General features: G+C 38.2%; 1 protein-coding gene across 5 annotated transcripts in view; it reads left to right on the top strand.

Annotated features, from left to right (window-relative positions):
• The window catches only part of ESRRG (estrogen related receptor gamma), a 605,699-nt gene extending 589,534 nt beyond the window's left edge, over positions 1-16,165 (top strand). For all 5 annotated transcript variants that reach the window (XM_057315051.1, XM_057315052.1, XM_057315053.1 and 2 more), the window contains one exon: positions 12,280-16,165. In XM_057315051.1, the coding sequence (XP_057171034.1) occupies positions 12,280-12,524 (245 nt within the window). In that variant the 3' untranslated portion in view covers positions 12,525-16,165. The remainder of the gene's footprint in view (positions 1-12,279) is intronic.
• The last annotated feature ends 6,889 nt before the right edge of the window (positions 16,166-23,054 follow it).

Genomic DNA, 23,054 nt, shown 5'->3' with positions numbered 1-23,054 from the left:
TAGTCATTACAGCTTTCTAGTGAAAAGTTAGAAATAGGAAAAGTCCACTGGAATTATTTTTATTGTATTTACTTATTGAAACAATGAAACTTTTACCAGCCTGTGCATTTCCTAACTTGTAGTGTAAATGGATGCTCTCAGGACAAAATTATATCCATTGTCTTGTAGGCACAAGTGAAAATAAGTATGTGCCGTGGGTATGCAGAAAGCATTCCCTCCCCCCCCCCATAAATGCACATTTTTGCAATTGGAAAAACATACATACAGTTTTCATTTTGGTTATCAAAGAATACTCTTGTTTTCTTGAATTCTGGAATTCTGTAGAAGGCAACTTCTACTGGAGTATTTCTCTGAAAGTTACCACCTATGCAGTAAGGGTTAAGAATGATGGGTATAAACAGTCTTAAATTTGAACTGAAATGTACTAAAATAGCAACTCTGATAAGTAAAAATCATTGCTGCTTTGTTGTTTTTCCCTTTGTGCCTCTCCTAATGCTTTATTGTGGTCTTAAGTCTCTTTCAGCATTTGCATATAGTTCAGGATAGATCCCTCCTCAATGACGGGCTGATCTTTAGATACCTGCGTGTCAATAACGCGCTCTGATGCTATGTACCATTGACAGTCACACCGTGCCCCTCCATCTGCTTTTGTTTTGACCCTATCTTTGAACTTTATCTTGGTTGCTGGCCAGTAGTTTTCCCTTTAATTACAAGAAGGAAACTGTCAATAAAATCTGTTAAATGGGATGCAATGAGTGGCTTGAATGGGCGGACGGCTATTTGTTCAAATTCTGCAGCATTCAAGGTATTGACAGTTTGTTTTCTGGGGCCATATGTGACGATCAATCTCAGGCTGGGCTCAGCCGCGCTGAAAAATGAAAACCCAGATTGCTTTTGCTTACTTGTGGATGACGACTTTGTGATTTGGCGCAGTCCTAGTGAGATGAGACCCTTCTGCCCAAATTGCCCCCATGAGAGCTGGGGATGCGTGACTGTTTTTAGAAATAATTTTTAATTGATTTTGTAATTAACAGTTCATCCACAATATTGATGCATGCATCCTTGGACTGATAGGAGGGAAATTGTTTTCAACAATGAAGTTGTACTTTCCTATTTGTCTTCATAATGAAGTTTAGCATTGCATACTTTTAATTGCTGACCACACCGTTCACCTCCCTTTTCCTCCTCCCCTGTGAAACTGTAACATAGGATTCTTTATGACAAGTGGCACTGTTGATGCAGACATCTCAGACACCCCTTGTCTGGCTCTCTTAGAAGACCAAAGTGGGAGATGGAAGAGACATTTTCCAAGAATTTATTAGTTTGCATGGACTTCGCATTATAGCATCTCTCATCATCAGATGAAAAATTCTGTAGCAGTAGTTTTGGGAAGAATTTCTGTGTGGTAGTCATATAGTGAATCTAATTGAAAACACCTACTTGGTCAATTATGTTCAAAATCCAGCAAGCATGTTTTATATTTTTTATATTACGTAATGCTTTTTAAATTATTAACTAATTGTGAATGCTGAGCAATGCTAAAACTTGACCACGATTGCTAAAATCTTATAATTTTAGCTGTTAGATGCGTACTTTATGGCTGTGGATTGTAATTGAGAGTACCTGAATTAATCAGTAGCAACATTTCTGTCTGTTGTTTAGAAGTATAATCCTTAGTGTTTTGATATGGAAATAGTCGAATCCCACAGAACCTGCTGTTAGAAGGAGCAAGGGACCTACGTAAGAGCAATGACTGGTGATGAGAAAGTCTTTAAAGAACTCGTTAGTTTGCTTTTCTTGTTTAAAGCCAGAAATGGTTAACAGGCCCTCTCTTTTTTCTCTTATGCTGGTAGTGAGTAACATTAATTTCTTTCAGGAAATTTCTCTGTGTCACAGTTATTCTGCAAGTGCTTGTAACTTTTTTTTTAGGTTCTCAATACCAAGAAAAATTAATTGAATCAGAGTCCATAATAAAGGAGAAAAGATTGTGGATTATATTGATATCTAAATTGTGCCACCTCTCTTGTGCTGTATAAATATGACCCTTCTCTCATGCATCTAACCCCAAACCCCACCATTTTAACATGGGATAAACTACTCAGAAAATCTTTTTTTTTTTCCCAAACTGTCAATATAGCGCTATTTTATTCCATCTTTTGACCATTACTTGGATGACAGTAATAAAGTAGTAGATTCATTCTTGCTTAGATCCAGTGATTTTTAAACTACTCAAAAATGCATCAGTATGAAAAATGTTTTCATGGATACTCTAAAAAGCCCACAGTTTTTCTTTCAGTATTTAGAAATTTTAGATGAACATAAGTGAGTTTTTGTACAAAAAAAAATTCGATTTTAGTGTTATTTTTATAGATATCTTAGCATTCCCTATATGGCTGTGGATGTTAACAACCACTGTCTCATTAATCTAAATTTCAGCTTATTTTAAACATCTGTCTTTATTCAACAATTACAAATATTGTGCATGTACTCAGGAAACAGGGAATTATCTTCTTGATAATAGCTGTCATATCTTTTTGTAGCTCTGCTTCTGGCATATGTGAATTCAGGAATCCTTACAGGACCGGGAACACCATTGGAAGTACTTTCCCTATCTTGAAGGATATGGGCAAAAAAACCCCAATATATTATGAACTAATACTGTCATTCTCACATTCAAATATTTGGAAACCCTAAATAACTGTCCCAATTATTTTTGAAGATAAACTCACAGGCTTACGTAAACTATATACTTTCTTTCTTTTTTTTTTTTTTTTAAAGATTTTATTCATTCATTTGACAGAGAGAGACAGCCAGCGAGAGAAGGAACACAAGCAGGGGGAGTGGGAGAGGAAGAAGCAGGCTTCCAGTGGAGGAGCCTGATATGGGGCTCGATCCCATAAAGACCAGATCACGCCCTGAGCTGAAGGCAGACGCTTAACGACTGAGCCACCCAGGCGCCCCTATACTTTCTTTCTTTTGAGCACCAACTATCTCTTAGGCAATTACTGCCTCTGTGATATAGCCCTGTGCAATCGAATTTAAGAAGGAAAATCTAAGTCACAATGTTAACATTATAATTGTTAGGCCCCAGTTATCTCATCCGTACACCAAGAAGTTAGACTCGTCTCTAGAATTCCTTCCATTTCGGGAGTTTTATGATTCTGTAATTAATTTTATGTCTTTATGGGAAAATTTAGTGAAATATTACTACATGCATTTTGAGTAAGATTATTTCATGTGATTCTATTGTCTCAGTTTGGTTCTATTGATTATGTTTAAGAACTTGTGTGAAGCTATTATCACTGGCTGCAAGGAAATATACTCATTTTCACATAGTGGAAGACTAAAGCAGCTTACGAGTAAGAATTACTTTGAGTGTGGTCATTCTCTTTTGCACACAAGGCCCTCAAGCTTCACAGCTGCCACTCATCCCAAGTGATGTCACCAGACCTGCCCCCAACCTGGAGCCTTTTCAAGAATAAACAGAATCTATGGCTTAACTGACTTTTTTTTTTTTTACGATTTTATTTATTTATTTGAGAGAGAGAGAGAGCGAGAAAGAGCATGAGAGAGGAGAGGGTCAGAGGGAGAAGCGGACTCCCTGCTGAGGGGGGAGCCCGATGTGAGGCTTGATCCTGGGACTCCAGGATCATGACCTGAGCTGAAGGCAGTTGCTTACCCAACTGAGCCACCCAGGCACCCAATGCTGACTTTTCTTTTTATTTCTACAGCAGACTTCTAGAATAATAGCATCTGTTGATATAAAGAGTAATATTTTGGTCATCTGTTTCAAATCATAAGTAATTATAATCACATCTTGACCGTGTTTTGTTCTTGAGAACATATGTTTGATGTGCAGAATTGTGATATAATTTCAAGGGATAGAAAGTTTAAGATTACTGTAGGAGACTGGAATGAGGGTCATCTTAGTCATATAAGTTTGGCCTCGTGTTTTTCAGTCTTTTTTCATTATCACTCCCTTGGGGTAGCCTTTTTAGATATTTTTCCTTAGGAAGTCCCCAATGAAATATTAATATCATGAATATATTATGTATCTGTTTGTGTACTGTACAGATATGCATTTTACCTAAAAAGAGATTTGTCCTACTTTCCAATTCCAAATTTCAATTCCTTTAAGAATGCATGTTTTAATCACATAACTGTTTTCTTGTCTGTAAGATGAGGCAGGTGAATTACATAATGTCTCATATCTCCTAAATGGCCTAAAATGTTTATGTCAGTGACTTTTAAGTGAGGGCATTGAGTTTGGTCATATATTTTGTGTGTGGTTATGTGTGCCTTTATGCTGAATTTGTAATATAGAAATATTAACATCTTCAGGGATCTGAACAATTAATGTAAAAGTGAAAAACATCTTCAGTCCCTTTGTATGTCTTGGGCCCTCAAACACTATTTTATTGAAATTTTGACTAAATTTGCTGATTTGATATTCTAGATGTAGTTTTAGATATTGATCAAGCGATTATCCTTTTTTAAGGATCTTTCTGTGGACATTTTCTCTTTTTTTTTTTTAGCTTTTGCTGGGGAATCTCATTTGATTTCCACAACATGCCTGTGAGGTAGACATGTCCAATAGCATTTTTGCAGGTAACTGAAGCAAGCTGGTAAAGATGTGTAGCCACTGTGAGGCAGAGGGTTGGGCCCTCTATCCCTTGCTATCAATAAGCTATTTCTATTCCACAAATAAGTAGCTAGCACGTCTTTAAATGGATCAACACAGAAGACTAGCCAATGCAATTTTATATCTGCTAACCGAAATTAGTGCTTTTAACTTAGCTTGAATTTTGCACTCACTTTGTCTTGCTGTCTTCTTGGAGTTACGGTAGTATAAAACCACTCTTGAAAGTGACAAGGAAGATTTGGAGACAAAAATGTTTACTACCTTTATAGGTTTTAATAAGAAATAAGTATGGGTAGGTCTTTTGTGACAGGTGGATACTTATAGTTAACTTTTACCCAGACCAAACCATAATTAATTCTCTCTGGGAAGTCAAAATTATGATTTTCCATTGCCTAGTCTACTTTTCTTTGGCTTTTGCTCAAATCTGCCATCACTGTTTGGGTTATTTTAATTTTGCTTAAGATGATATAATTGAGTTGAATGGGTAGTTTTATTTTATGTAACCCTTTAATTTCATACATAATATGATATCTCAAATTTTTATGTAAAAAGTAAAGTTAGGTTTTCAGATGTTTCATAATATGTTCAATGATCACTATGCCTTGACATAGTGTAAGAAATATTTGCTGCAAGTGTCTCTGTGCTTCCAACTGGGTAATAAGTACATAAATACTCTGCAATTGCTTTACTTCTAGGGAATGACATAATATAACATTATTTTCATTACAGATCTTAAGATAGTGACTAATCCCTTAGTAAAAGGTCATTAGCATGGTACAGATCATTTATGATCTGTTATGATATTGTGAAAGATTGAAATATTTACCACCCAAGTTGCTATCAACATTCACTTATTTTTTTAAGATTTACTTATTCATTTATTTGAGAGAGAGAGAGAGAGACATGAGCAGGGAGAGAGAGAGGAAGAAGGAGGAAGCAGACTCCCTACTGAGCAGGGAACCTGATTGGGGTGGGGGTTTGGGGCTCGATCTCAGGACCCTGAGCTCATGACCTGAGCCAAAATCAAGAGTCGGACACTGAACTGACTGAGCCACCCAGGCTCAGTCAACATTCACGTACTGAGTATATTTGCCTTTATCACTTCTAGTAGGAATTAGAAAGCTTCCAGATAAGTGGTAGATATTGGAGGGAGAGAAAGGCCTTGAGTACTTGTAGAGAAATAAGAGACTTAGCAGGGAATTCCGATTATGCAAGGTAAACAATAATCGTAACAGTAATTTGGGGTTTATGAGAGGGAAGCCAGGAGGATCTGTGGCTCAACACCCAATGCAATGTGGGTAGGAATATAGTAATATATTAATATATAAATATAGTACAGGAATGATTTGTGGAGCTTCAATAAATGTTGAAGTCTGGCTTGATAGCCAGAGCCAGAAATGAGGAAAACAGTCTCCCCATCCCAAAATGTGTGTGTCTCCACGGAAAGCTACGAAATCAGCACATAATAAGAATTGTTATTACTATTTCCAACATGAGAATTATAACTTTCCTGCATTAGGAAAGACCTAAAAAGCCTTTCGAGCCAACCTCCTAGTTGGCATGTGAATAGCTTCCTTGACATTTTTGCCAAGTGTTTCTACTGACTTGTTTGGAATTCTGCTGAACTCACTACGTTCTAGAAGGGACCATCCCATCAGAAGTTGCTCACGGCCCCGCTCTCCATCTCTCTCTGTCACCATTTTGATATGAGCCCAGCACAGATTTAAAAGAAAAACACACCCAAACGGGATGTGTAACTTAATGAGTGTATTCGTTTTCTACGGCTGCTCTAACAAGTGGCCGCAACTTGGTGACTTCGAACAACACACATTTATTCTCTTACTGTTCTGGAGGTCAGAAGTCCATAAGCATTTTCACAAGGTTAAAGACTAGACAAAGACAGGGCAGTGATCTTCCAGCTGCTGGAGTGACATTCCTTGCATTGCTTGAGTTATGGCCCCTTCGTCCATCTTCAAACACAGCAGCGTAACACCGTACATTGCCTTCTTCTTCCTTTGCCTCTCTCTCATAAGGATACTTTTGACTTCATTGAAGACCCTCCCGGATAATCTAGGATAATCTCCCATGGCAGATCCTTACTCACAGCTGCAAAGTGTGCTTTGCCGTATAAGGTAACATTCAGGTTCCAGGGATGGACTACCTGGATATCTTGGGGGCCATTTTGCAGTCTGTCACAATGGCAATATGATCAAGGATGGGAAATAAAAATTTGTGAGCTATCCCAGAAACCCCTCCGTGCGTCTTGTCCTAGTATCACCCCCGCTTCCTTTCCCACAAAAGTAACCACTATTCTGTTGTGGTTTTTATCACTTCCTTATGTTTCATTATGGCTTTATCACTATAAATGTGTATCCTCAGATAGGATTGTTTAGTCTTGCCCATTTCCAAAAAAAAAAAATTTTTTTAATGGAGTTTTTAACTCTCCTTTAATCTAAAACTTCATCTTTCATTTTCATTTTCTTACAGTTTCTCTGTTGAAGAAGCCAGGGCATTTGACCTTCAGAGTTTCCCACAGTCTGGACCTTACAGATTGCATACTTCGGGTGCAGCTCATCATGTTTCTCTGCCCTTTGCATTTTGTGCAAATTGATAACTGGATCCAGAGACTTAATCAGACTCAGGTTCAATCCCTGTGACACCTAGAGGTGGTGTGCTGTTCATTGGGAGGCACACGATGTCCAGCTGTCTCTGTGGTCTGTGAGCAGCTATCGGTGCTCATTACCTAAATCCGTGCATCACTGGGGGTTTCAAAACGATGATCTTCTTCATCTATTTTTTACATTCAACCATTGGGATCCTTACATAAAGTGATGCTTTCTCTCATCTCTTATTGATGACTGATGATGCAGTTTATATAGGAGCTTGATTCTTTCCCGTCATTTGCCAGTTTTCAAAATAAAGAATTGATGAATTCTTTATTTTTTCCTCCTGTCTTTTTAAAATGTCATTATAATCAAATTTATTTAAACGTACTTAGTGGATTTCTTCCTCCCTTCCTCCCTCCCTCCCTCCCTCCCTCCCTTCCTTCCTCCCCCCTCCCTCCCTTCTTTCCTTCCTTTTTCCCTCCCTTCCTTCCTTTCTTCCTTCCTTCCTTCCTTTCTTTTTTTTTTTTTTTTAGAGAGAGAGAGAGCTCAAATGGGGGGGGTTTAGGGGGCGGTGGAGAGGGAGAGAGAGAATCTTAAGCAGGCTCCATGCCCAGTTCAGAGCCCAACACAGATCTCGATCTCAACCCTGAAATCATGACCTGAGCTGAAATCAAGAGTCAGACGTTTAACCAACTGAGCCAGCCAGGCGCCCCTATTCAGTAGATTTCAATCAATTGCAATTATAATCCTTTTGGAAGCTCAAATTGTCCCATTTTGGGTCAGCTGGAGTCTCTTCAGGTTGGCTTCTGGAATCTTTCTGAATGACTTAGTAGTTATAGATAGTGTCCTTTCTATCTAGTATAAGATGTTCCATACTTATCTTAAATATTTCCTGGCTGAAGCCTGGAGTCTAATTATAAGCTGGGTGCTAGGTTACTCATTGCTCGTTATTGCATTCCTGGTTTGGCCATCCTTCCTAGGCCTTCTCAGTGGACAGAGCTCTCTCTCTCTCTCTCTCTCTCTGTGTGTATCTTGGGGATACCTTGTCACTTGGTTTTGTTTGCGAGTATTGTCTGTGGGTTTTTAGTTTGGCCATCTAGTTCTGTTTTTTATGTACAGATTTGGAAAGATTAAAATATCTTGCTGCCACCGCTGCCATCATCCTAGAAAGTTTATGATTGGCACCACTTTTTGAAGTTTACGGTCAGCTGTTGATGTCAGTCAAGAGCTAGTTTGCATTACAGTCAACCAATGTTCCTCAGTACCCAGCCGATTGTGGCCAGGAGGAGTACTCTGTTAGACTCCTTATAATAGTGCATATAAAATTTTTGAGATTAAATTATCTTTTAGAAAATAGACCTTTGCTCACTTCTCTGTCTTTTCCATCATGCTGTGCTTCATTCCTTTAGTGATCAGAGAGTCCCATCGGCTCACCCGTTATTATCCCTATTCATGTAGACAATTTACAAACACTAAAGAAATCAACACTTGGGCTCCTCTGAGTGTTGATTTATATGATGTACTAGACTTGACTCTGAATATGCTTTGTCTATTTTTAATATTCAGTTCCACCCTCAAAATGAGATTTGACACCATTGAGAAAGTATTGCCAAGAATGAGCTACAAGTCCTAAAGATGGTTCCCAAATAGGATTTGAGCATTCTGGAGTAGCTATACCCACAATAGTTAAAATTTTTCCCATAGAGAAAGGCGGTATTTTATTTCAGGTAAAATACTAAAAGAAGATCTTCTTTTGCAATGGCTCTGAGTCTCACTGCATTTTGCAACTGTAGGTGTGAGGATATTTAGCTGTCTTCCCAAAGTAACGATCTGAACTAGACGTGTTCCTTTAGGATCCCACTTCACAGAATAAAATATTGGAATTTAATGAAGGGGTTCTATTTTATTAGTAAGTGTTAAATTTAATATATGAGTGACAATACATGCTTCATGTGAACACTGGTTATATTTTGAAATCTGGATTATTTTAGAATGGAAGTCTGGTTTTGTAGTTCATAGCCCTGACTTGGCCGTAGAAGCCCCTAGATTTTTAAAAATATGGAGGATGCCTTGGATCGAGCTAAAATTTTCTGATTAATAGGTCTGGGCCCAGACATCTTTGTTTTTAACCACTCACCCAGTGTTTTTAATGCATAGGCTCACCGTGTCTACTTAGTTCGTAAGCCTATGATTCCCGTTATTAAGTTTCACTGGTTTTCATTAGCACAAATACTGGGACCATTTCCTTTAAAATATAAAGCTAAAAAGAAACCAGTGCCAATGACCAAAGCTAAATAATTACATAAATTAATGCCAGTTCTATTGAGCCTAGCATAAATGTATAAATGTAGCCCAAAGAGCAAAACAGAGATTAAAGCCACAGAGCCAGAACTTGAACTAGGATCCCTAATGGAGATTAATATTTTCTTCAGCAGTCTGCCAGCTGAATCATGGTCTAATTAAATAGTTCAGATTTAGTGAGTTTGCATTTAAAGTATTAGCAGATCCGAGAATGGGTAAAGCTAAAATGAGTTAGAATCTTTTCTGTAAATGGGAAGTTAAATTATCATAGTAATTTGATTAAATCATTTTTAAATCTCTCAAGCTAAATCACAGCCTTTAAAGAATAGTTTGAAGTCTTAATTGCTGTTTGTGAGCATATCTCTCTGCTATTTGTTCTCGCCTCATTTCCTGTGACATCCTATAATATATCTCCTGCCGGGCAAGAGTAGTGGGGAAGGCAGGGCTTGGGGTGGGGGCTGAGATGACTCTGCAGCTTGCTTCACACGTTTAAAGGTCTGCCATGGAGAAGAAGGACATTTATTCTGTACCGTTCCAGTATTTAGAACCAGGACCAAAGGACGGAAGTTGTAGACAGAGTTGGAAAAATCTGAAGAAGACATTTCTAAGGATCAGTTCTGTCCCTTGCAAAGTAGAATGTTCTACATGCATTTGGAAATGTCTTCTTTAGAAATGTAGAGAAGATTCTTGATGAAAATGGAAGGTTGAATAAGAAGGACTCATTTTAACTCATTTTGGTTTTTAACAAGGAAAATGCCACGTGCACTGGTACACATTCTAGCAGCATATTTTGATACAAAGAAGCCCGAGTTAGGCCCACCTCTGACACTCCCAGTGCCACGTGACTTACAGGCAGCTGGGAGATGAGATGAGGCAGTGTTTATAAAGAGCTTATCAGAGGCCTCACCCCAACAGGTACTTAATATATGGTATACTTCTGACTTTTTTTTTTTTTTTTGGTCTGGTGGGAAAATAGTTATTTCGTTTTAATATTGTCTGTAAAGATGCAATTCCTCTTCTCCCCATCCATTTTTCCCCAGTTTTGCTTTGCGAGCTTTGAGTCCCAGGACAGGTTGGGTAAGTCCACCTCACCTCGCTCCCTTCATGTGCAAGGTCAGTTTTTTGTGTCCCTGGACGCTCACCGTTAGTGTGCAGGCAGGCCCACTATTTTCCCTTCAGACAGCATTTCAGAGGAAAAATAGGAAAAAAAAATTCAGTGTGCACTGTGATTTCCATGACAGTTTTTCCCTCTCTCACATTGCCAGCCCCTAGATGTCTTTGGAAATGATGTGGGCTTGTTGCTATGAGAAGACACATAGGAAGTGGATGGGAACGTCATGCCGAAAGGAGCCAGAGAGAAACAGTCCATAGGGACAGGCTAGCTTACGTGGTGGGCAATGTCCTGAGTTCCACGCCAGGGCACCACTGGCTCAACCTGGCAGGAGTTGAGTCTTGAGCTGTAAATGCTCCTAAGCCACTGGATTCCAAGTTACTCAAAACTCTTTTGGAGAAACGTGTCATTAACCACCTCATGTAAACAGTGGTCAGTTTACCAACAATGTGGTGAAACGATTTCAAAATGACACAACGTAAGAGAAAAAAGCAACAAAATACAAACAAGTTTTTAAACGTGTTCCTGGCTGTAGCTGTCAGCCTTTTAATTATGGTGCCATAATTTTTTTTTATCATATGTTTAGCCACTTGATTTTACATTACATTTCTTCTCTCTTTTTGTGCCTGTGACCTGATATTTGAATTATATGAAAGATTAGGCTAACTACATATATCTTAGAGCTCTGCATTCTCAGAGAACGAGAATTATTAAACATGAAGAATCCCCCAAAGACTCCATTATGTGTAATTAACAGATAAACTGTCATCAGAATCAATAAAACGTGCTAAATGATTCAAACTTGTATATAATTAAGTGTCTGTTTTAGAGCTCAAGCAGTAACTTTTCTTTTTCCCCACATCTCACATTTCTCAAAGGAATAATTGTGGCAACCCTGTTAACCCTTTCCTTGCTTGATTGAATTAGATTTTTAAGTGAGTCACTGAAGGGCAAAGTTCACCTTCACAAATCTGAAAAATATTTCAGAACTCATTAATCTAAAGACTTCATTTGTTTTTCAGTAGACGCAGACGGTGTAAGGATGCTTTAATGAACTGTTAACAGTACACTGAAAGTCTCGAAAGGAGAGCAGTTTATTGTGATTTCTGTATAGTCGACACCTGAACAGAGTGTTAAATTCAGTGTATTTATACTGCGTTCTTAAAACCTTTGTCATCTACTTTTTTTTTCCCTTTTGGGAAATATGGGCTTTTTGAGGGCAAGATCATAATTTTAGACAATTTTACCTCTGTAGCACTTAGAATAATACTTTTAATAGATGACCTTTGATAATTGCTGAATGGGTGAGTAAATACATGAATGAGATCATGAATAAAGTAACCAAGATTGTAATCCGTTAAAAGGAAGTCTTCTCTGGTTGCTCCGTTTTGGGAGGAAAAAGGAAACCCGCACCTTTAAATAATGGATTTTTTCGTAGTCATTTCCGTGTTCTAAATCCATATTGGAAATCGTCTACTGTAGGGAAATTTAGAAAAAAAAAATAGAGGTTTTGGAGATGGAAAACGCTCAGAGCAAATTACAGCTTAGAGCTTAGAGAAGTTGCCCCAGATGGGTTTGGGTTCTTATTGACGCGGTTCTGTGTCTCGCTTGTTGCACAGACTCCATGCACATCGAAGACGTGGAGGCCGTTCAGAAGCTTCAGGACGTCTTACACGAGGCGCTGCAGGATTACGAGGCGGGCCAGCACATGGAGGACCCGCGCCGCGCGGGCAAGATGCTGATGACGCTGCCGCTCCTGAGGCAGACCTCCACCAAGGCCGTGCAGCACTTCTACAGCGTCAAGCTCGAAGGCAAGGTCCCCATGCACAAACTTTTTTTGGAAATGCTGGAGGCCAAGGTCTGACTAAAAGCTTCCTGGGCCTTCCTGTCCTGCACGCCGAAAAAGGGAAAATAAACCCCAGAGTGATGTCGAAGAAACTTAGAGTTTAGTTACCAACATCCAAAATCCACGGACTGCACTCATCACTTAGCAGCAAGACTATGAAGCAGCTTCAGATCCTCCGTATCTTCCCGATGAGTTTCTTTCTCCCTTTTCTCATCGTCCTTCTCCCTTCCCTCCCTCCTTGTTTTTTTTTCCTCCCTTCCGTATTCATCCTCTCCCTCATTTCTTGGCTTCCTTCATTACTGGTTCCCTTTCTCCTTCATTTCCTTCCTTCCCTCCACCCTGCCTTCCTCCTCTTACTCGCCTCCTTCTCTTTTCTTGTCCTTCCCCTCTCTCCTAAATTGAAAATATCTCTAGTTGTAAGGCCGTTGTCCCCTTCCTTGCCTTGCCTTTCCTTTTCCTTCCTTCCTTCCTTCCTTCCTTCCTTCCTTCCTTCCTTCGTTCCTTCCTTCTGCTGCTGCTGAACTTTTAAAAGAGGTCTCTAACTGAAGAGAGATGGAAGCCAGCCCTGCCAAAGCATGGAGATCCATACTATGGATACCAGTGAGCTTGTTGTGAACCATACGTCCCCAATGACTAAGGAATCAAAGAGAGAGAACCGACGTACCTAAAAGTACAGTGCAACCCAGACACATTGACTGAGTGCAGTATTAGATTTCACGGGAGCAGCCTCTAATTAGACAACTTAAGCAACGTGGCATCGGCTGCTTCTTATCATTGCTTTTCCATCTAGATCAGTTACAGCCATTTGATTCCTTAATTGTTTTTTCAAGTCTTCCAGGTATTTGTTAGTTTAGCTACTATGTAACTTTTTCAGGGAATAGTTTAAGCTTTATTCATTCATGCAATACTAAAGAGAAATAAGAATACTGCAATTTTGTGCTGGCTTTGAACAATTATGAACAATAATGAAGGACAAATGAATCCTGAAGGAAGATTTTTAAAAATGTTTTGTTTCTTCTTACAAATGGAGATTTTTTTGTACCAGCTTTACCACTTTTCAGCCATTTATTAATATGGGAATTTAACTTACTCAAGCAATAGTTGAAGGGAAGGTGCATATTATCACGGATGCAATTTATGTTGTGTGCCAGTCTGGTCCCAAACATCAATTTCTTAACATGAGCTCCAGTTTACCTAAATGTTCACTGACACAAAGGATTAGATTACACCTGCAGTGACTCCGGGTAGTCACGTGTATAAAGCACTGCCCGTGGAGTACAGGTCCGTAGAATGGTCAGGAGTGCACCTCTCTACCTGGGAGGTACGGTTGGCCATATGATTTCTAGCTGCCGTGGTGGTTAGGAATGGGATACTGCCTGTTTGCAGAGTTACAGACCTTGTCTCAGAAGGAGCTGTGAGCCAGTATTCATTTAAGAGGCAATAAGGCAAATGCCAGAATTTGAAAAAAAAAAAAAATCATCAAAGACAGCAGATGCCTGACCAAATTCTAAAACTGAATCTTATGAGTTTATTCATTTAGGAATGTTTGTTTAAATTAATCTGCAGTTTTTACCAAGAGCTAAGCCAATATATGTGCTTTTCAACCAGTATTGTCACAGCAAGAAAGTCAGTCAGGTTCCAGACTGTTTAGAGGTGTAATCTAATGAAGAAATCAATTAGATGCCCCCGAAATCTACAGTCGCTGAATAACCAATAAACAGTAACCTCCATCAAATGCTATACCAATGGACCAGTGTTAGTAGCTGCTCCCTGTACTATGTGAACAGTCTTATTCTATGTACACAGATGTAATTAAAATTGTAATCCTAACAAACAAAAGAAATGTAGTTCAGCTTTTCAATGTTTCATGTTTGCTGTGCTTTTCTGAATTTTATGTTGCATTCAAAGACTGTTGTCTTGTTCTTCTTGTGGTGTTTGGATTCTTGTGGTGTGTGCTTTTAGACACAGGGTAGAATTAGAGACAATATTGGATGTACAATTCCTCAGGAGACTACAGTAGTATATTCTATTCCTTACCAGTAATAAGGTTCTTCCTAATAATAATTAAGAGATTGAAACTCCAAACAAGTACTCATTATGAACAGATACACATCAAAATCATAATAATATTTTCAAAACAAGGAATAATTTCTCTAATGGTTTATTATAGAATACCAATGTATAGCTTAGAAATAAAACTTTGACTATTTCAAGAATATAGATAAGTCTAATTTTTAAATGCTGTATATATGGCTTTCACTCAATCATCTCTCAGATGTTGTTATTAACTAGCTCTGTGTTGTTGCAAAACTTTTTGGTGCGGACACGTTTCCAAAACTATTGCTACTTTGTGTGCTTTAAACAAAATACCTTGGGTTGATGTTTCATCAGCCTAGTGCTAGGAATACTGTGTATCTATCATTAGCTATATGGGACTATATCGTAGATTGTGGTTTCTCAGTAGAGAAGTGACTGTAGTGTGATTCTAGATAAATCATCATTAGCAATTCATTCAGATGGTCAATAACTTGAAATTTATAGCTGTGATAGGAGTTCAGAAATTGGCACATCCCTCTAAAAATAACAACAGAAAATACAACTCCTGGGAACAAAAGGTGCTGATTCTATAAGATTATTTATATATGTAAGTATTTAAAAAGATTATTTTCCAGAAAGTTTGTGCAGGGTTTAAGTTGCTACTATTCAACCACACTATATATAAGTAAAATATATACAATATAGACATTGTTTTCACTGTGTCACATTAAAGTACTTGGGCTTCAGAACTCAGAGCCAACCAACTGAAAACATGAGATGGAGATGCGTGAAAAGAATCAAGTACAAATTTTAGTTTTCAGTTTAAGTGACTCTCGGCATTGCAGAGAAACACGACTTAAAACGTAGACCTGAAAGAACTGCACGGGCTTTAGGGTAAAATGCTCATCTTAAACCTCGCTCAAGGTGAGGTTTTTCAAGTTTCAAGCAAGACCATTTACTTAATGTGAAGTTTTGGAAAGTTATAAAAGTGTATGTTTTCGCCGTATGATTTAAATTTTTATTTTGCTTCTTTTAGGTTTGTTCTTATTTAAAGCAATAGGATCGTGTGACTACCTGTAGTTACACTTGTGTTTCAATCAGATCAGATTGTTGTATTTATTCCACTATTTTGCATTTAAATGATAACATAAAAGATATGAAATATTTAAAACTGCTATTTTTCTTATAGAAGAGAAAATGGGTGTTGGTGATTGTATTTTAATTATTTAAGCGTCTCTGTTTACCTGCCTAGGAAAACATTTTATGGCAGTCTTATGTGCAAAGATCGTAAAAGGACAAAAAATTTAAACTGCTTATCATAATCCAGGAGTTGCATTATAGCCAGTAGTAAAAAGAATAATAATAATAATAAAACCATGTCTATAGCTGTAGATGGGCTTCACATCTGTAAAGCAATCAATTGTATATTTTTGTGATGTGTACCATACTGTGTGCTCCAGCAAATGTCCATTTGTGTAAATGTATTTATTTTATATTGTATATATTGTTAAATGCAAAAAGGAGATATGATTCTGTAACTCCAATCAGTTCAGATGTGTAACTCAAATGATTATGCCTTTCAGGATGATGGTAGAGCAATATTAAACAACTTTCACTTTTGATTGCTCTTTTGTATTGTGTTTCTTTTTTGTTCCCCCCACTAAAGAACCAAATCAATAAACACTGCCCTTTGTTGTTTCCATTCAAAGAGTATCTCTGAGTACCTATTCCCTAAAAATAAAGTAGGAGTTTAAATAAGAGCTATATAAAGGCTTGTCAGAATGAATTCTAGGGTGCCAAGAGACATTTTGCATATTTAAGAGTATGCAAAGTGTCTCATGGCACATTAGAATTCATTCTGACAAGCCTTTATATAGCTCTTATTTAATCTTAAAGCATCTCCACATCATCCTGCATTACTCAAAATCATCGCCTCTATGTCAATGTCATAACAGAAAACTTTCCCCCTATTTTAAGATCATATTAAAACCTGCTAGAGATAACCTATTATTTCCCTCCATCCACAATTAAATCATGTGCTTGCACGGAGCTCGTGGGCGAGCTGCGGGCTCCGTGGAGCCGCGGAGAGAGCTGCTGGCCGGATTTCCTGAATGGGAAATCAACAGCGGAGCATAGAGATCCGTGCGCGCGAGGAGGGGGAGCTGTCTTCGAATTCCAGCGGGTTAAACAGCACTGCTGACAGCAAATGGCCTCCCCTTGCTTTTCTCCCTCGGAGAGGTTACGGCCTTTGTTGCTCCGGGTCAAGCTGAGTTTCCACCGGACCCTCCTGGAGCCATCACCGAGGTGCTAATACGTGCTTTCTTGGCTTCTCTGCCCATCTTGAGAGTATTTCTCACCTTTCCGACCTGGCTGGTCCTCTGGCGCAAGCTGGGGACACAAAGGCCACTAAACGCACTTGGATTTCGGAGTGTGAGTTTACCTAAATCACCAAGATGCCCTAGCTCGCAGCTTCGCTCAGTTGTCTTCTCTTGTGTTCATGTCCTTTGAGTGGCAGCAGCTCAACATGGGATCCGAGGTGTTTTACTTTGCGTATTTCCAAAGTACTTGGGCAGAACTGACACAATGCAAGACACAAACCTAACGGGAAAGCTGTGATCTTTCAATGAGGTCCTCATTTAAAAATATGTAAGTCACACACAAACGCTTTTGTGAACTTGAATGTCGGGCTTCTCTTGCTGGTTTTTAGAATTCTGAATTATGACAGAGGAACTTTGCTGGTGTTGACGTATTTATCAGAGATGCCTCAGGTGTAAAAGGAAATGAAACAGGATTTTGACATTCTAACATGTTTATTTCTTGGTATATAAACAATGAATAGCTCCTGACAAATGGGTATGTGTTTGTGTCAAGGGATCACTTTTATTTTCACCTGGTGTTTATAGAACTTTTTGCTTTAAGCTAGTGGTTCCCAGCCTAGGCCACAGATTAGAATCACCGGAAGAGTGCTCAAGATTCCTGATGTTCGTATCCCACCCACAGAAGACTGGGGTTTGTTGTGGCCTGGGCTTTTGAACAGTTCAAAAAAAAAATCATCTCCAGGGGCATCTGACTCTTGAGCTCAGCTCAGGTCTTGAGCTCAGGGTTGTGAGTTCAAGCCCCATGTAGAGCTCCACACTGGGCGTGGAGCCTACTTAAAAAAATTTATACATATATCATCGCCAGGTGATTGTAATGTGAGGACAACATGAGAAAATGATGCTTTAAATCTTTGCATGTTACTCAAATAGGCCAGGAATGTCCTAAGAAATAAAAATTTCTCGTATATTGGCTCTGAATTTTTGTGAGAGTCTTAGGGTATTTTTTTTTCTAATACCATGACAAAAAGATTCAGCCTTGTTGTTAATTGCAAGGCCAATGAAATGCACCTGGATTGTTTTGACCACCACTTCTCCCAACCCCTCCCCACACACTGCCTGGTCCTTTCTTCCCATCCATCCTTCCCCGGTCACAGGCCGAGGGTGGGGGGCACATTCTATCTGATGACTCCCAAGGCATATCTTCTGGTTATGCCCCATCTGAAAGTAGAGATACCCACTCAAAAGCTTGTGCAGTATATCTCATGATCCCCTTTAAAAAAAAAAAATCCTCATTTGACTCTTCCGTGTGCTTTAAAATGAATTTAGGCGTGGCTCAAATACCTGTTTTTCTCTACTAAAAACCAAAACAGAAACAAAATTCTAACAAAATTTATTTCTCAGAATGACCTCTCTTACCTACGTTTTCCAAGTTGCAGAGTTAGATAAGTAAGAGGTGGAGATGAGAACGGAGACAGAATATTTCACTCTTGGGCCTATGCAAAAACTTACGGTACACTTTGCTTGTTGCGAAGTTTAGTTTGTGATTAGACTGGAAGAGAAAAGAGATCTGTTTCAGTTTCTTGTTTCATCCATGATGGTTTACATACTGAATGGATATTTCCACGGTCCCATAGATACCAAAGTGTTTAAATCAGTGTTTTGGGCCCTTTCGAATCTGGAAGTCTAGCTTCTTGGGCCTCTTGGTAGGGTGGAAAAAACACAATGAAACAAGTAGCAGCAGATTGATTGCCCCCCTCATCTTATTATGAAACAAAACAGAAAAGAAAAGAATTTCAAAATATAATCCCCCTTTCCCAGGAGTATTTGTCTTGTTCTCCATGAAGTTAAAGGTCTGAAATAATGTGCCCATCAGGGGCTCAATGTTGCATGTCCATGCCAGTTGGTCCAAGGGCTTGTTATGATGGTAATGACCTACTGAAACGTGAGCTTGGATTGCAACAATACAATTGCTACCAGCTCACCCGCTGGGAGAAATATTTTATTATTGTCAAATGTCCTCCATAGAGATTTGTTTTGCCTGTTTCTGTTTAAATTAAATTCAAAGCAGAACTGCATTACTATTTCTCTGGAGTATATTTGAGATAAACAACTAGTCTCAAATTTTAGGATTCCTGGCTAGTTCAAATTTGTTTATTAGCAGAAAAATTACAATAGGTGACACCATAGCTGCAGGAATATTATGATTGCAGCCTCACGAGGGATTTACGTACTAAGTCTGTGACCTAAAAAAAAAAAAAAAAAAGAGAGAGAGAACTCCCTATTTCATTACCGATGCCAGCCAGATTAATAATTAACTATACCGTCAATTGTACAACCTTAGAAAAGATGTCCCAGTATAGTACTGCATTGCCATAGCAAGCCACAGAATTTGGGCTATGAGAAATTTTGCCCCAAGTAAGAAGTGTTTGTAAACTTAAGGTCATAAATCAAATGTGTGTGTGTGTGTGTGTGTAAAAATATTTTTAAACAGCAGCATGGTATAAATAGCACAGAAGCCCAAAGCATGAATTAAAATGCTCTTTGAGCATAATATACTTTTACCAATATTATTTTTAAAAAGAAATGTCCAAGAATATACGGAATTCCCGGGATCATTTTTGCCAGAAGCCCTCTAATGCAGCTTTGGCCAAGGATCTTCTAGCAGCAAAGCTCAGTCGATACAAATGTTACGTGCAGTCACGTTAGCATGGGGCTCACGCTACCGAAAAATGCCTGTTACCTTTGTGAAAAATCACAGAGACCTGTGTGTCATAACGGACTGAACTTTGGAGAGCTGGTTTCGGGAAACGCAAACAAGCTGCTGGGGCGGGGGGGTGACTAAGGACCTAACAGGAAAACATTTCAGACTAGCAGGAGCCTTAAATCACACTATTCACACTCCAGTGCCATCCGCCATGCTCAGTCGGATTTCACAGTTTTGTGGGGAAGTGAGGAACTGTCTGCTATTAAAAAAATAACCGCACAGAAAACTAACGTCAGAAGAGCAGTTTCTAAAATGGGGGCTAGAGCTATACAAGGGTTGGGTTTTTTTTCCTTTTAAACATGTGGTTTCATATCCTTACAAATGAAAAATACTAAACATTCATGGTAAAACAACAACAACAATAACACCTGCAGATCCTTTTGTATTAGTCTGAGATTTGTTATCTCCACTAGACTTATATTTCGCCTTGGTCTTCCTTTCGTGAACAAAATGAATTGACTACCCCTAAAGTATCAACTCTATGCTTTTAAATCAAAACAGATATATAGACCCTATTTTTAAGGATATGTATGGCAAAAATCCCTTCCTCCACAGAAATAAAGCTGTAGGTGAGAATAATTTCCAGGCTGGATAAGAAGTAAAATGATGTTTCGATATGATGATGTTTTTACACGGAAGGAATTCTATGCCACATGACTCCCTTGTTCTGGTTTAAGAAGATTTGGTTGTGCTGAAGTAGACTAGGGGTAACGATGAAGAGATGCAGTTTGCCTTACTAGTTTCATGCATGGACTTTGAGTCAGTTACGCATGGGTTCAAATCCCAGCTCTGCCACTAACCAGCTATGGGACCTTGTTACTAAAATCTATTCAACTTCAATAAATGGGGATATATATACTCTCAAGGGATGATTATTAGAATTTAGGTAATTTAAGTAAAATATCTTGTGTTCATTATGGTGAAGATTTTTTTTTCCTTTCCCCAAGAGAGGCTGGCTCAGATTCCAGAATAATCTAATCGAGACTGGGAGGAAAAGTCATTAGGGCAGGGGGAAATGTTTTGGATCCAGATGCATAATGGCGGCTTTGGGGAGCCTCTCTTTAGTGGGCAGCGCTGAAGTAGTACAAAGTCAGCGTCGATGTGCCTATGCACAGCATAGGTCTGCCTAGAAAGCAGTCATGGACATAAGTACGTGTTGGGCGCTATACTAGTTCTTTGAATGCATTATAAAATTTAATATTCCCAGCAGCTTTATGGGGTAAGTACTACTAATATCTCCGACTCACAGATGAAGAAAAAAAGGCTCCAAGAAGTTAAATGACTCGTCCAAGGACCATCTAGTTAGTACACAGTCTGACTAAATTTGAACCCAATTTGTTTAACTCCTGAGACTAATGTCTTAAAACATTAACTCTGTATTCAACAGTTTCTCAAGATCAGATAGTAGATAAATACATCCTTTTTCTTATTTGGACTTATGGGACACAAGACTGGATTAATCCTATTGCTCTGATCAAGGAATACTGTCCTCCTCCCCTGGCAACAAGTTCATTCCCCTCCCCTACCATAAATCTCCCTGTGAATCTTTGGAAAATACATAATGTTGGTTTGTGTGCATAAGATTTTTATATACGGAAATTATGCTGTGTTGACTGTCTTATTCTGTTTTCTTATTTTTTACTCTGCACTAGGTTTTTAAGACTTATCCATGTTTTGGGAAGAAATCTGTTGCATAGTAAACCATTGAAGTCACATATCACATTTTATCTGTTCCCTTTGTGATGAATGATAAGGTTGCTTTCAACTCCTTAATACAATCAATAATGCGATGAACATCTTGGGGTGTTTTCCCTTATGGACCAATGTAATTATTTTTCTAAATTATATGCCCAGGAGGGAGCTACTGAGTTATTGACCATTTATATGTTTATTTTTACTACAGAAATTATTCTGCAGAATTAGAGCAGTTTGAACTCCCAGCAGCAGTCTGTTTGGGTTTTATTTTCCTTCAGCAGCATATGATACTGCTAGTTCTTTACTAATTTGATTATTTTAAAATTAATATATTGTTGTTTTGACGTAAGCTTCTCTGAACATCTTATTCTTATACCAGATCAGGCCCTCTTTTCTGTGAACTGCCTGTTGATAAGCTGTTTATGAAGAGCAAACTCTTTTTTTCTATTGGGTGCTTATAATTTTCTTGTTCATTTACAGGAACTCTTTGAATATGCCAGATATTGATCCCCATCAGTTTCAGGTTTTGCAAATGTCTTCTAGTCAGTCATTCATCTAGTAACCTTGACCTTTGTCTTTGTTCATTAGAAATTATTCATTTTGATAAAGTCATGTTAATCAGTTTCACCCTCATGCTTTCAGAGTTAAAAGTATATGTTTCTGTGGGGCGCCTGGGTGGCTCAGTTGTTAAGCATCTGCCCTCGGCTCAGGGCATGATCCCAGGGTCCTGGGATCGAGCCCTGCATAGGGCTACCTGCTCTGCTATGAGCCTGCTTCTTCCTCTCCCACTCCCCCTGCTTGTGTTCCCTCTCTCGCTGGCTGTCTCTCTGTCAGATAAATAAATAAAATCTTAAATATATATATATATATATATGTTTCTAACTTTTTTGCAATTATTTCTATGGTATAAATTTCACATGTAGCTCTTTTATAATCTAGTTTGGATATCTTTAATGTGATATAAGAAACTTTATTTCTCAACTTCCTTGTTCCCTACCAATGTGTGATGTCACATCTATATTATACCAAACTACCACATAAAAAAGTTTATTTCTTGATTCTTTTTTATTCTGCTCTTTGGACAATCTTTGTTATTGACACAATATTATATTTTATTACTATATTTTACAGTACTATTACTATGTTTTATTAGTATATTTTAATACTATATTTTATTATTTTATTACTATAGTTTTGTTGTTTGCCTTAATATCTGAAAGAATGCATCTTTCACTCACCCACATACACTTTGTCTTATTTTTCAAATTCTTGGATTTTTGGAAAACTTTATTCTTTCTCATAAATTTCAAAATGCTTTTTCAAGTTTTCAAAATGATCCCTCTATAAATCTTATTAGAATTTTTAATGTAGAAGTTAAATTGGAAGAAGTTAACATTTTTATAAATCAAATTCAATGAACTTTTCATTTTTTTCATATTTTCTTTTATTTCTTTGTAGATATTTTTAAATATTACCTACATAAAGGCTTATTTTTTTAAGTCAAATCCTGGTGCTTTATAGATTTGTAGCTACTGCCAAATACCAGTATTTTCCGTTGTATTAGTGAGTTGTTCATTTTTAAGTAAAGGAATGCTCCTGCATTTTGCATATTGATCCTATACTTGGGAATTTGCTGAATGTCTCTATTGTAATCAGACCTGAATTTTCAACAGAAACGATCTATAGTCCCTCTAATTTGAGACTGCAAAAGGATTGGCTTATTTCTGAATCCAT

The sequence above is a fragment of the Ursus arctos genome, unplaced genomic scaffold (genome assembly GCF_023065955.2).
Source record: "Ursus arctos isolate Adak ecotype North America unplaced genomic scaffold, UrsArc2.0 scaffold_2, whole genome shotgun sequence".
NCBI lineage: Eukaryota > Metazoa > Chordata > Mammalia > Carnivora > Ursidae > Ursus > Ursus arctos.
This window is presented reverse-complemented; position numbering and strand designations above follow the sequence as displayed.